The sequence below is a fragment of the Camelus bactrianus genome, chromosome 7 (genome assembly GCF_048773025.1).
Source record: "Camelus bactrianus isolate YW-2024 breed Bactrian camel chromosome 7, ASM4877302v1, whole genome shotgun sequence".
NCBI lineage: Eukaryota > Metazoa > Chordata > Mammalia > Artiodactyla > Camelidae > Camelus > Camelus bactrianus.
The window spans coordinates 51,276,695-51,289,138 of NC_133545.1; the positions used below are offsets into that span (position 1 = coordinate 51,276,695).

General features: G+C 38.0%; 2 protein-coding genes across 3 annotated transcripts in view; one reads left to right on the forward strand and one right to left on the reverse strand.

Moving 5' to 3' along the window:
* ANKMY2 (ankyrin repeat and MYND domain containing 2) overlaps positions 1 to 12,444 on the forward strand; it is a 33,189-nt gene that overhangs the window by 18,625 nt on the left and 2,120 nt on the right. For both annotated transcript variants that reach the window (XM_010967152.3, XM_074367391.1), the window contains exons 5-9: positions 1,454 to 1,614; positions 6,040 to 6,254; positions 7,032 to 7,167; positions 9,959 to 10,087; positions 11,817 to 11,946. In XM_010967152.3, the coding sequence (XP_010965454.2) occupies positions 1,454 to 1,614; positions 6,040 to 6,254; positions 7,032 to 7,167; positions 9,959 to 10,087; positions 11,817 to 11,946 (771 nt within the window). The remainder of the gene's footprint in view (positions 1 to 1,453; positions 1,615 to 6,039; positions 6,255 to 7,031; positions 7,168 to 9,958; positions 10,088 to 11,816; positions 11,947 to 12,444) is intronic.
* LRRC72 (leucine rich repeat containing 72) overlaps positions 1 to 12,444 on the reverse strand; it is a 79,315-nt gene that overhangs the window by 17,482 nt on the left and 49,389 nt on the right. Inside the window, 2 exon segments of the mRNA XM_010967151.3 lie at positions 9,991 to 10,041; positions 11,295 to 11,459. The gene's annotated coding sequence lies outside the window, so the exon portion shown is untranslated.

Below are 12,444 nucleotides of genomic sequence, written 5' to 3' on the forward strand. Positions count from 1 at the left end.
TTTAGTTCTTAAAGTAACTAGAATTTCCTCTCTCAGACTGTCTGTTAACTTTTAAAATTGGAATCTTTGGTCCATGGAAGTCTGTTTATGTAGTGTAACTGATCTGCTTGATTTAAGTGTTCTTTGGTGGCTATGGTTATGGTTTGGTTGTGGTGTGGCTGTGGTTGATGTTCTCAGTACCTGTACTATGGATGTCATGCCCTCTGTTGGAGGCATTGCCTAGTCTTTCCAGATTGGATCCTCTTGGAGCTGCATCCCCTAGGCAGTCAGGTAAAGCCGACGGGGTTGTGGAGCGGTGAAGGGAAGTGCCAGTCTCTCTATAACTGTGGGCTCAGGGTCAACAAACCAGTAGATATCTCATCCTCTGCTGAGACACAGCAGGAAGCTGGTCCACTCTTGAGTTCTCCGGGAACTCCCAGTCAGGCTGAGCCCTCAGCCAGCCTCAAGTACCAGGGCCCACCTGGCCCACAGTGTGATCCCCCTGCAGGTCACCTGTTGTCGGCAAGATCAAGGAGATGCTCCCAGGACCGTGCACAAGTGGGCAGGGGCCACGTGGGCCACCCAAGGCGGACCACACTCTGGGAGCCCCAATGTCTGGGATTGCTCCTCAGGACTCTTGGCCGCTGTTACCTCAGCCCTCATCAGGCAGAGAGGAAGAAACAGTCTTCAGAGATCAGAAGAGCCTGCACCTCCAAATGTGCCCTGCATGCTCAGCATGCTTGCCCAGAGTGTCCATTTCCTTGCTCCAGAGAGTAGTGGCGAGGGAACTGTGGAGGGGGAGGCAGCAAGAACTCAGTCGGGCTACTAGCTTCACCAGGGGAAGTTTTGCTTTCTTAGAACCATTGCTTTACCTCTAGAGATGGCTTTGGCTTACAGAAGTGGTGCAGGGGTCTGTGAGAAGCAGTAACAGGGATTCCAAGCTTATGGGAGCAAAAGCTTTTTTTCTAATTCATTTCACAAAGAGGCCAAGCTTTTCTCAAATTGAAGGGGAGGGGAGATTCACTTAATAATATGAATAATAATTGTGATAATAATAAAAAAAACTTTATATAGGATAAATTTATATTCTGTATAAAGAAAGCCAGATGTGATTAAGGAAGAATGAACCTCATTTGTGTAGAGATGGAAGAAGCATTTAAATTACAAGCAACTTAAATATTTAGAGTTACTAAAGTTGAATACTGCTTTTTTTGTTATCCACATAATCTTCATATGTACTGTGGATTCTGTGTCTTTAAAAGGAGATTATTTCTTGACTTCACAAATCATGCATATATGTTCTCCAAAACATTTTACCTCTCCTCTCCTCTTCCTCCTCAACTCTCTTTCCTAAAAATTAAAGATTTTGATGCATGCTTGCTTCAGAAAACAGAGCAATATAATTAATTTAAAAATTGGAAAATGTCTTATTTTAAATAATAAAATAATACATTTCCTGTTTTCCTGTTACAAGGTCAACATGATTGTGTGACTATAATCAACAATTTCTTTCCCCGAGAGAGACTGGATTATTACACTAAACCCCAGGGACTGGATAAAGAGCCAAAACTGCCCCCAAAGTTGGCAGGCCCACTGCACAAAATTATCACCACAACAAATCTTCATCCTGTCAAGGTACTGTAGTGTCAATCCTATTTGCTTTTATTTTAATTCCTGCGTCACAGTGTAAACTGCTCTTAGAGTGTAGGATCATAACTGTCTTGGGTTGGGTTTTATAGACGTACAGCTTGTGCAGGCCTCTCCTGTTCACTTGCTACAGCGAAGGAGTGCTCTCCCTGGAAGCACGGGGGAGAGCGAGGAACACAGACTAGGGCGGAAGGAAGAGCTCAGCAGAGAGGCAGGTTCAGCCGAAGCCGAGCTTCCACCTCATGTCTTGGGGCGCTCTGGACTGTCAATAGCTCCAACAGGCAAGGGAGCCAGGCTTTCACATCAGTCAGCCCTTGGCTGAGGTCTGTTTCCAGAGGGAAAAGGAGGTGGGCTCTCTCTGGAGGAAGGCAGTTCCCTGCAGAAGTAGGCCGCTCTGCGCCCACAGCAGCCAGCCGTCCCCTCAGCGAGGCCCCAGCACACGGGCTAGGTTAGCGGGACCCAGGTGGGCATGAGCAGCAGCTACTGCAGTACCCCTCCTCTCTGGAAGTGTTCTCCAGTGTGTCATGAACACACTTTTTAATGCAAAGTGGGTATTTGATGCCTTTAAGTAATACAGTTCTTCCAATAAACAGTCAAATCACACAGATTTTCAAACTTCACAGATCAACCCAGAAGTTCAAATGACTAAGCTGGAAAAAAAACTTCAAGGGCTATTCTGAACTATTTCCACTGCTATTTCCTTCATATTTTATATATAACTTTTTTGTTTATTTACAAAATGATTTTTAAAAGAAATCAATCCAAATGAATATAATTTTTTCAATGAGTCATCCCAGAAAACTCCATGTGTGCTACAGTGATGCTGCCCTTTGTCAAGCTTCAGTGTCTGCCCTATGTCTTCATTCATATTGCATAGATTTAATAGTAATTCAGAGTTATTTGGCGAGCAAGACAGTATGATGGGTCAACAATTGAGGCTTTTCCCTTAGACTTCTAAGGTAGTGAAATAGATTTCCTTAGAAGTCTATTACAAAAGAAGAATCTTTGGAATATACTGAACATTATTAAAGTAAGTGGATGGTTCTCATGAGGTAACTCTTGAAAATTAACACTCATTTAAAGAAATAGATGAACAGCAAGGTCCTACTGTATATAGCACAGGGAAATATGTTCAATGCCTTGTAATAACCTATAATGAAAAAGAATATGAAAAGGAATATATATATAACTGAATCACTATGCTGTATGCCAGAAATTAACATAATATTGTAAACCGACTATACTTAAATTAAAAAAAATCTTGAAAAATAAATAGATATAAGTTCTAAATTGTATTTGATCCTATTACTTTATCGATGCATCCCTTTGCATACAGTCTTCAAAGCTCAAGAAACAAACAAATCAACAACAAAGTGCCTTTCATGCAGCCCTTCACCCAAATTAATTTTCTGGACCATCAAGAGAGATGACAAACTAGTGGATCCTTTCCCATATGACAGACAAGTGGAATCTATTCTGTTTTTATTTTTCAAAAACTCAGATATTTTACTCAACACTCTGAAAGAACCTCTAGAGGTAACGCTTGTGATCCTAACTGGGCAAAGAAGAAATTCAGCCATGAATCAGATGTTTGTGTCTCTTGTGGAGATTACACAGGACTTAGAATGTAACCTGTAAAAAATGTTTAGCCTCTTCTGTGTTGGTGTTTCTTTCCCTCCCAGCACTGAAGGGAAAGGGAGAACTCTTGTAATGGTGACTCCCTCTCCATGACACTCTTTCTGTTAGCAGTGGGGCAGGCTGGGGTGAGAAGACAGGATTGTTCCTAGGGATGCAGTATTTCTCAGTGTGGAGAACATGTGTGGTTTTACAAGGCCCTTGTCATTCCTCCTCTAGCCTGAGCGTTATAGGATATTCTAGTCTTGACTGATTTGAAGAACTCTCCTATATTTTTCTGATTCACTGTCTTATATCTGTTTCTGCCCTTTGTGATTACAAAAATCTCACATATTGTGATAATAGAGTCTGTGGAGTAATTTTGGAATTTTACAGGGAACCAAGTCTCTCAGGGTTAAATTTCCTAAGAATCATTGTACCTCCAGTTATCTTTAAAGGCACATATTTTGAGTAAATTAGATTAAGGGCATATTTATACAGACAATAAATTGTAGAGGTATATAAAATAAAATAGCCTGTATTATATTTTTTAGAGCACTTGGTCTTATAAGAGAAACTATTCTATGATTATAGTACTTTCCTTCAGATCCAGACCTTGCTTGTTGTAGGTAGAAATGGTCTATTCACTTAAAAACCTTTCTTTTATCCACACTTTGATAAAAGCTGCCCACTTGCTTTTGTGGTGGCCCATTTTCATTACTTTACCGCTTTTCAAGCTGGCATGGGTCTTCATAGGGTGTGTTATTATTAAAAAAAAAAAAAAAAAAAAGCAACCAGTCTGTCAAGTCAAAGACCTTTCAAAACAAGCACAGGACAACATTCAGTCCAACGGTGCACCTTTTCACTGCAGGCTACCTAACACGGCTACATTTGCGTGGAGGTTGAGTGGCTGCTATAGCAAAAGGATGTTTGTTTTCAGCAGGGACTTGGGGAATTGTGCCCATGCCCAGACTATAGATGTTATCATGGAGAAAAACAGTCACAGGAAAAATGACAATAGAGTTGAACAGGGTCTCTAAGTGGTCAGGAGGCAGATGTGCGCAAGTGATCCTGTCTTTTGATTATTAACATGGTTTTTAAGCCCAGAATTGCTGAATTAGTAATTTTTTAAAATGGGATTTAAAAAAATAAAAAGCATTTAAAATGCCACTGAATAAACATATTCTAAAGTAGCTGTTCTTTGGGAGATGAGACATATCTGACTTTTATGCCCACGTGAATATTTCCTCCTCATTAATTAAGAATGATTCCCTTTATAATAAATACATTACTTTATAATGCTTCAGAGATTAAAGGAAGGAAACTAGTTCAAATATTAGTCTTCTGTGTGCAGCTGTGTAAATGCTTCAGTGAGCTGTGATTGTTAGTTGAGCTGTGATTATATGCCATTTTTCTCTGCATGTACCGCTGTATATTATGAAATAAAGTCTACTGCATGAATCTGGGTTTTATTGGGGATTTTTTTAAAAGAATTCTCATGTGTAAGTTTAGATCCTATGCTTTGGTTATAAATACCATATACAAAATATTGAGCAAACAGCTTCACATTATTGCAACTGACAGCAAACTATAAACAGGTGATTAATGAGTCTTTTTTTTCTCTCTGCCACAAGTTAATATTATGGTAGGGGATGTTTTCAGCAAATTTACCAATAAGGATTCTGATTATACTTATTTCATGAAGTCTAATAATTTACTATTGAGTGCTGTATTTTAAGTAAAATTCTAGATTATGTATCAATTTAGTAGTGTCAAAAATAAGTAAAAATCTTTTTTTAGTTTCAGAAAAATATTTAATCTCTCTTCAGTTTCCAGGTAGGAGACTAGGCATGGGTTTTACTTAAGTTAACTAATTAACTTTCTTCATGTTTAAGGAAATTCATGAAATCTGCTACCTGTTGTTTCCTGCTGTTTACGTTGCCTGGGACAGCTGTTTAGCTGTAACATGTAGATTAACAAACACTGAATGGCTTTCTGCTCTGAGAATACAACTGTGCCCATGTTATACACATGTTTATATTACTGTTATACCACTGTGGATTTTTACAGCTGTCCTATGCAAGACTACCACAGCCAATTAAAAAAATACTTCTTATTACACCAAATTTGAGTTTAATCTGTGCACATATAGGAAGTGTGGGACTCATAATGCATCAGTTTGGATAACTCTCTAATGATCCTTTTTTTTAAAGCTATTTTGCTTTCCTTTTGACCTACTTACATTACTATGCATGATTAGAAGCATCTTAGAAAATTTCCACAGAGAAATGTAGTTAATCAGAAAGTAACACACCTTTTATTTTTAGACTTCTGTCTGCAAAAAATCTCATTTCCTTATAATTAAGAAGAATGAATGAGAATTGTTTTTCCTAGCCATGAAATCCTAAAGCTCAGTAATGTTGACTAAGAGTAGTGACCGCTCGGTGATCTGATTCTGTATATAAAGGGTGTGCCAATATGCCACACTTATCTTTAGTAAAAGTGCTTTTAACAGAGACAGTAAAACCATGATTCCGAGTGGCCAACTAACAGCCTGATTTAACTGGATGGCAAACCATGTGATGACTGTGACATACAGAGTTTAAGAGATTCCATGATGTCAGAGTCCTTCTGTACTAGTTTTACAACTTGATCAGCGGCAACTTGCATTCTAATTTGAATTAACATGGTAAATATATGACTGTAAGAAGGACTTTATTTGGTAATCAAAACTGACCACCTAAGTTGAACATGGCAAATCTTTCATGGAGTTTCTAAACTCACTGGAATTTTTTCTAGATCGTGATGCTTATAAATGAAAATCCTCTGCTGGCAGAAGAAGCAGCTCTGAATAAATGCTACAAGGTGATGGATCTGATTTGTGAGAAATGTATGAAGCAAAGAGACATGAATGAAGTACTGGCTATGAAAATGCATTACATCAGCTGTATCTTTCAGAAATGCATTAACTTCTTAAAAGATGGAGAGAATAAACTGGAGAGTCTAATCAAAAGGTACTGTCTTTATCATTTCATATATAAAATACTCTCAACTGGATAATACTTCATTATGAAATCTCACCGTGGACATAAAAATTAAGGATTTTAGCAGCCGTTGTTATTTCTGAGATCACATTCTGTCTGCAAGTAACAAAGGGCACTATTATACTTCGGCTGATTGTTCTGTTCCGTACTCTTTACAACAGTGCTTTCGTTATCCCCAGTTACAGGTGAGGAATCTGAGGTTTGGAGAGGTGAAGTAGCATATGTAAGATCATAAAGCTAGAAAGTAGCCCAGATCTAAATCTAAGGATAGGTCGGCTATGCTACAGTTGCTGCTCTGGATTCAAAACGGCTCTCAGTGTGTCTCTGTTCCTGTACCTGGGGGAGCTTTGTGTTACCCGTCTTCTCTAACCATCTGGGGTCAAATTATCCTATAGTTCTACTGAGAAAAGAGAAGTAAGTCAGAAGGGTGTGATTCAATGAGGGTTTTCTTTCTTTGTACAAGTAACTGACATGGTAATGAGTAACCAGCTAGTCTGATAACAGTGTTTAGTGTGTTTTGTGTCAGGGGTCACTTTTATAAATACGTCTTTGGGCCCCTACATCTGATAAGGTCTAGACTAACGTGCAAATGGAACAGCAGTTTGAACTGAGTCTGTCATCACGATGCATCAAGACACAATGAAAATCTTAAGTAGCAAAGAAGAAATTACTAAAATTGCATAGGTGCAGCTGGGAGGACAAGCTTAATAATTCAACTCAAGTTACGTTTAAAAAAATGTCTTTCAGCTTGTTAAGAGGCCGAGCTTCTGATGGCTTTCCAGTATATCAAGAAAAGGTCATTAGAGAAAGTATCAGAAAATTTCCTTACTGTGAAGCTACTCTCCTCCAGCAGCTGGTGCGAAGCATTGCTCCTGTTGAAATTGTAAGGCTCTTCATAACTAAGTTAATTCTATCTGTGAGACCTAATTACCATAAAGGTGCATTCTCTTTAGCATGATTCATTTAATAAAGAAATACTATTTTAGAAAAATTTTAGGAACAAACATGGAGATAGGTTCTCCTGTTAACCTTGTGTCTGTTTATCCATTTACATTATTTAGCTCATGGGTTGAATGAACAGTATTTCCTTATGTGGGGATATAGCTAGTTATAGTGGGTACTGACGCTTTTAATTACCTCTATGAAATCGGTAAAGGTGGGTATGCATCCACTGTGTGGACACACCCTTATTCACGTGTAGGTTGTGAAAAACCAGTACAAAGTCCTGCACTACATGAAAGCAGGAATTGAATGTCTGGGTTGATGGTTCCCAGTCAGTGGAGATGGAAAGGATGAGTCCTGGAAAGGTGCATTGTGTATCCTGCTAAACAGTCTCAAAATACATCCCAGCTTCTTATATTCTACCTTAATGCCTCTGATTTTATAAATTTCCCATACATTAAAAAAAGTCTGTTTATATTTGCCAGTTATGGGAAGTAAATTTTAACTTTATTATCTGTTCTTTAAATTACTGCCCTTTTGTCATGTGTTTATCTAAGTAGTATTTCATAAGACACTCCTTGCCTTCCCGATTTTGAATGCCATTCTGTTCACCTTCTCTCTACCTGTCATGCTTTTTATACATTTCAGTCAAATTATCTATCAGCCTTTGTCTATTAGGCAAGAAATTGATCCTGAAACTATTCCCATCCGTGGCTTCCGCCCTCCCACTGGCAATCTCGTTCCTTCTCTTCCTTCTCTAGGCTATTATATCATTCTTGGTCTGAAAAATCAGGACTAGAAATGGGTTCCAGGTGCTCCTTTATACATTAGGACTTCACCTATTCAGAACCATGAAAGAAGAAAGACCTGAGCAGACAAAATGAACTCATGAAGTTCGTGCTATGATTTATTCATGCGAGCCCTCCGTGATTTCACACAGAGATTCTTTACACTTGCTCTTTAATATGCTTGGCTATTTGGTATTTAAGCTTTTGGGAGATGAAAGTTAGCCAGTTTGAAGGTGGTTTATCAACTATGAATGTGTTTCAGCTGTTCACATCGAACTTCAGCCAACTATGAATTAAATAGATAAGGATTTATTTATTCTCATATACTCAGAAGCCCAAAAGTAGGCAGACCAGATCTTGCACATAGGTTCAAAAATGGATTTTGGACCCAAACACTACCATTTTTCTACCCAATATTCTTTAGCCGTATAATCATATACATGCTTATGACATTACAATTGCAAGGCATCTTATCCTCCTTCTCCAAGCTCACCTTCCTATCCCAGGCAGACAAGAAAAGGAAATCAGTCTGCAGCTAGAAAGCACAAGCCCTCCCTGAAACGCAGTACTGGTACCACAGGACCACCCTTAGCAGCACAGGGAAAAATGAGTATTTTGGAGAAATGAATATTCTGGGGGAAATGAGTTATTTTTTTGCTGGTCTCAACTCTGCTGCTCTGAACAAAAGTATGTTTCTGTTAGTAAGAAAGTTGAGGGAATGTCTATCCGAGAAGCCGTCAGTAGTGGCTGTTGTGGGGCATTTCCAGCACTGACAAGTGTCGCTGACATTGCACCTTCAAGGGAGAAAACAGAAAAACTAAAAATAGCAGCCCGGCGTATTCTTTTAAAAAGTCAAAGCAGGTCACTGTAGGGCTCAACAGTCCATCTCAGTCCTGCCTCGTGGAATAATGTAGTTAGAGTGTATGGTGTATAATGATTGTTTTATCCTAGTGACCTGAGTCATCAATAAAGGGCTTATTAATAAAGATAAGATACACATGAAAATTTAAATTGTGAAAATTATAAAAATTTTTGTTGGGAATAAGTAATAATAAAACTCAAAAATAAGAAAGTTAGAAATAGGTAAGATAGCTAGATACCCTGTAATTATTTCTGCTTACTCTAAATAGGTCTCATTCAGGCAGATAAATATTTGCCCTTATTATTTTCTGCATAAAAAATGTTTATAAATCCTCTTTAGCAAGACATTCTGATTTGCAGTAACCATAATAATAATCTTCACACTTACGGTTTTTCTTAATACCCTAATGTAATCACATGTGCGTCTCTTTAATTAAAGAATTTGGAACATTTCAATGATAAAGGTGATAACTTTTAACTAGTAGAATTGCAGACCTATAGCAAGTAAATAACTTTAAATATACAAAGTTTTTAAAAACACTTAAATTGCTTTAAACTTTTAAGAATCAAGACAGTTAAACATTTACGATGTATCCTATAAATTGACCCTCAGAATATGTATATGTCTTTAAAAAAGTTTTTAATTAATTTATTTAAGGGGGAGGTAATTAGCTTTGTTTGTTTGTTTGTTTATAGAGGAGATACCTGGGATTGAACCCGGACTTTGTGTATGCTAAGCATGTGATCTAGCACTTGAGCTATATCCTTCCCCCCACATTGTCTTGATGTTAATTCTCAGAAGAAAATTCTACTCTGAGTTCCTTGTCCTAGTTCTAAAATCTTTGTGTGCTTATTGAATAATACTTTTATCCTAGAACAGGGCCAGTTTTTTTCTCTCTGAGTATTTGGATCCATGATTTACCTCAAGTGTACTTTGTGTAGAAAAAGATATTTGTTATTTTGCCATGAAGTCTGTGTAACCTCTAACCTTAATAATTTTGTCTCCTGTTCACAAAATGTTGTCTCTGGTCTTCCCATGGTGATTGCAGAGGTTATTTTTCCTGCTCTTTTTCCCCACTCTAGGGTTCTGATCCCACTGCATTCTCTGTACTTACCCAAGCCATCACTGGTCAGGTGGGTTTCGTGGATGTTGAATTTTGCACTACCTGCGGAGAAAAGGGAGCAAGCAAAAGATGCTCAGTGTGCAAAATGGTAAGAATGAAGTTCTTTTAAGCTCACTGACATCCGGTTTAGATTTCACCCACACTGGTGATTGAGTTTTAATATTCTGTAAATATAATGGTTGACATTAGTTTTCTAATAAATTCTAATATGTTAGATAAAAAAGGTATTGCACCTAATACTTAGAAGTGATTTTGGAAGAGAACTACAGGATAAATCTAGTTCTGTGTCTTCTCTATCAAACTCCCAGGCTGCCCTGCTTCTCTGCTGACCACCCCAAAGAAAGAAAGAAACGAATGAATGATTCATTATGAGAAAATAAGAGAAAGATTATTCATAGGGGACTGAGGCTGGTGCAGACAAGAAAACCTACAGTAGAACAGTTCATAGATATGCAATCTTAAATATTCTGATGTTGACTTTAATTACAATCTCTTTATCAACTCTTCCTTGTAAAACTACACTCCTTTCTGACTGTCACCAATCTTTAAGCTTTTGGAGTCCTATCCATTTCTGCCAGAATTATCTTTATAAAGGGCATATCTGAATGGATTCTTCTCACATATATTCTCACAAATATTACTCATATGCAAGTATCTGTACATTCGCTTTATAGATGATGTTAATTTTCTGTTGTTTTTAAGGTTGAAATTCTTCAGCATATTCTTCTGTAACCCATCATATTCTGCTGTAACCTACTTGTCTGGTTTCATTTCCTTTAATTACTTACTTCTCTGAGCCTCAGTTTCCTTACGTGTGAAATGGGGCTGGAGTTGTGAGAGTTAAGTGAGACCATCTATGTTGGTTAATTATTGCTTTAAATAAAAACACTCCAAAATTCAGTACTTAAAACCACCACCATTTTTTTCTTTCTCCCATGTTTGTGGTTGGCTAGGGCACATCTGTTCCATGTGTTTCTCATCCTCCTTGGAACAGCAGGCCAGGCTAAGCATGTTCTCTTGGTGACGGCAGAGATAGAAGTAGGCAAGTAGAAACATATGAGGTCTCTTGCCTTGAAATTGCCATGCGGTCTCATTCCTCTGGCCAAAACAAGTTGCGTGGCCATATTTAAAGTCAGTTTTCTTCCCCTTCAGTGAAAAGAACTTTGAAATCACATGGGAAAGTGTATGGTATGGATGCAGGGAAGAGTGAAAGAACTGGGGCCACTGATACAATCTATAACACCATCTATGTAGTGCTTGGTATATAATCCTGCAAAAATCTAAGCTCCACTTACACAAACTTACTGCTGTCCTTGAACACGTCTTCCCTGTTCCTGCATTTTTGTACACGGTATTCTGTCCACTTGGAATGTCTCTTTTCCATTTCTCTGTCCACTGAGTCCCTCCATTTAGAGTGAGTCACTGCTTCCTCTGTGCTCCCATTGCTGTAACATCCTGAACTGGGACATAAATCACATTGTCAGGGATCTGCCTCCCCCATCCTGCTCTTTCTCATCCTTGGCTTCCTCTGGGACAGCAGTTGTATCCTCTTTGTCCTTGTACTGTATAAATTCTGGCACACAGAAGTCTCAAATCACAAGTTCGCGTCTTTGGTAGACCCTGTATTATATATTCATTATTGTTAGAAAGTGTAAGCTAAAACTTACAACTGTAAATCAACACATATCTATACATCAAGGTTTTAAAATAAAGTATAGAAAACTTAACATTTTTACAGCACTGTACTTGGTTTAATGTCATAATTAGAAAATTAATGCAATTACGTATCTTGAAAAGAAACCTACAATTGCTTTCAGGTAATATATTGTGATCAGACCTGCCAGAAAACACACTGGTTTGCACATAAGAAAATCTGCAAGAATCTCAAGGACACTTATGAGAAGCAACAGTTGGAGGCTGCCAAAGAAAAGAGTGAAAAGGAAAACAGTAAGTGTATAAAAACCGAGCTCATACAAGTGGTCGATGGGGAGAGGAAGGATAGATGGTATTAACACAGGGGGCACAGGAAATGAGTCTTCTCTGGGAATCAAGGGGGCTTGGGGTAAACCAACATAAGGATCACACTTAAACTCAAATGTATCCCTATTTTGAGTCCCTGGGATATTGTATAATCAGCCTAGATATCACTGGAAAACAAAAGTCATAAAATTCCGAGGCTTGTAGTTTATTCCACATTCTGCTTTCTGCCTCATGAGACTGCCCTGGAACAATGCAACTCTTAATGAGTAGTTACTTATATTTTGTTCACAAAGGATTTTAAGATCTTTGAATAAGGAAATAATTAAATTTCCCCTAATGACTACCCAGAGATTTTAAGGTTGGAAGACTTAAATTTCTTAATTATAAAACTGCAGGTGAAATTACAGCGTAAGCTTATAGATTACAAATTAACTTGCAGATCTAGTGCACGGGTTAAATTTCTAC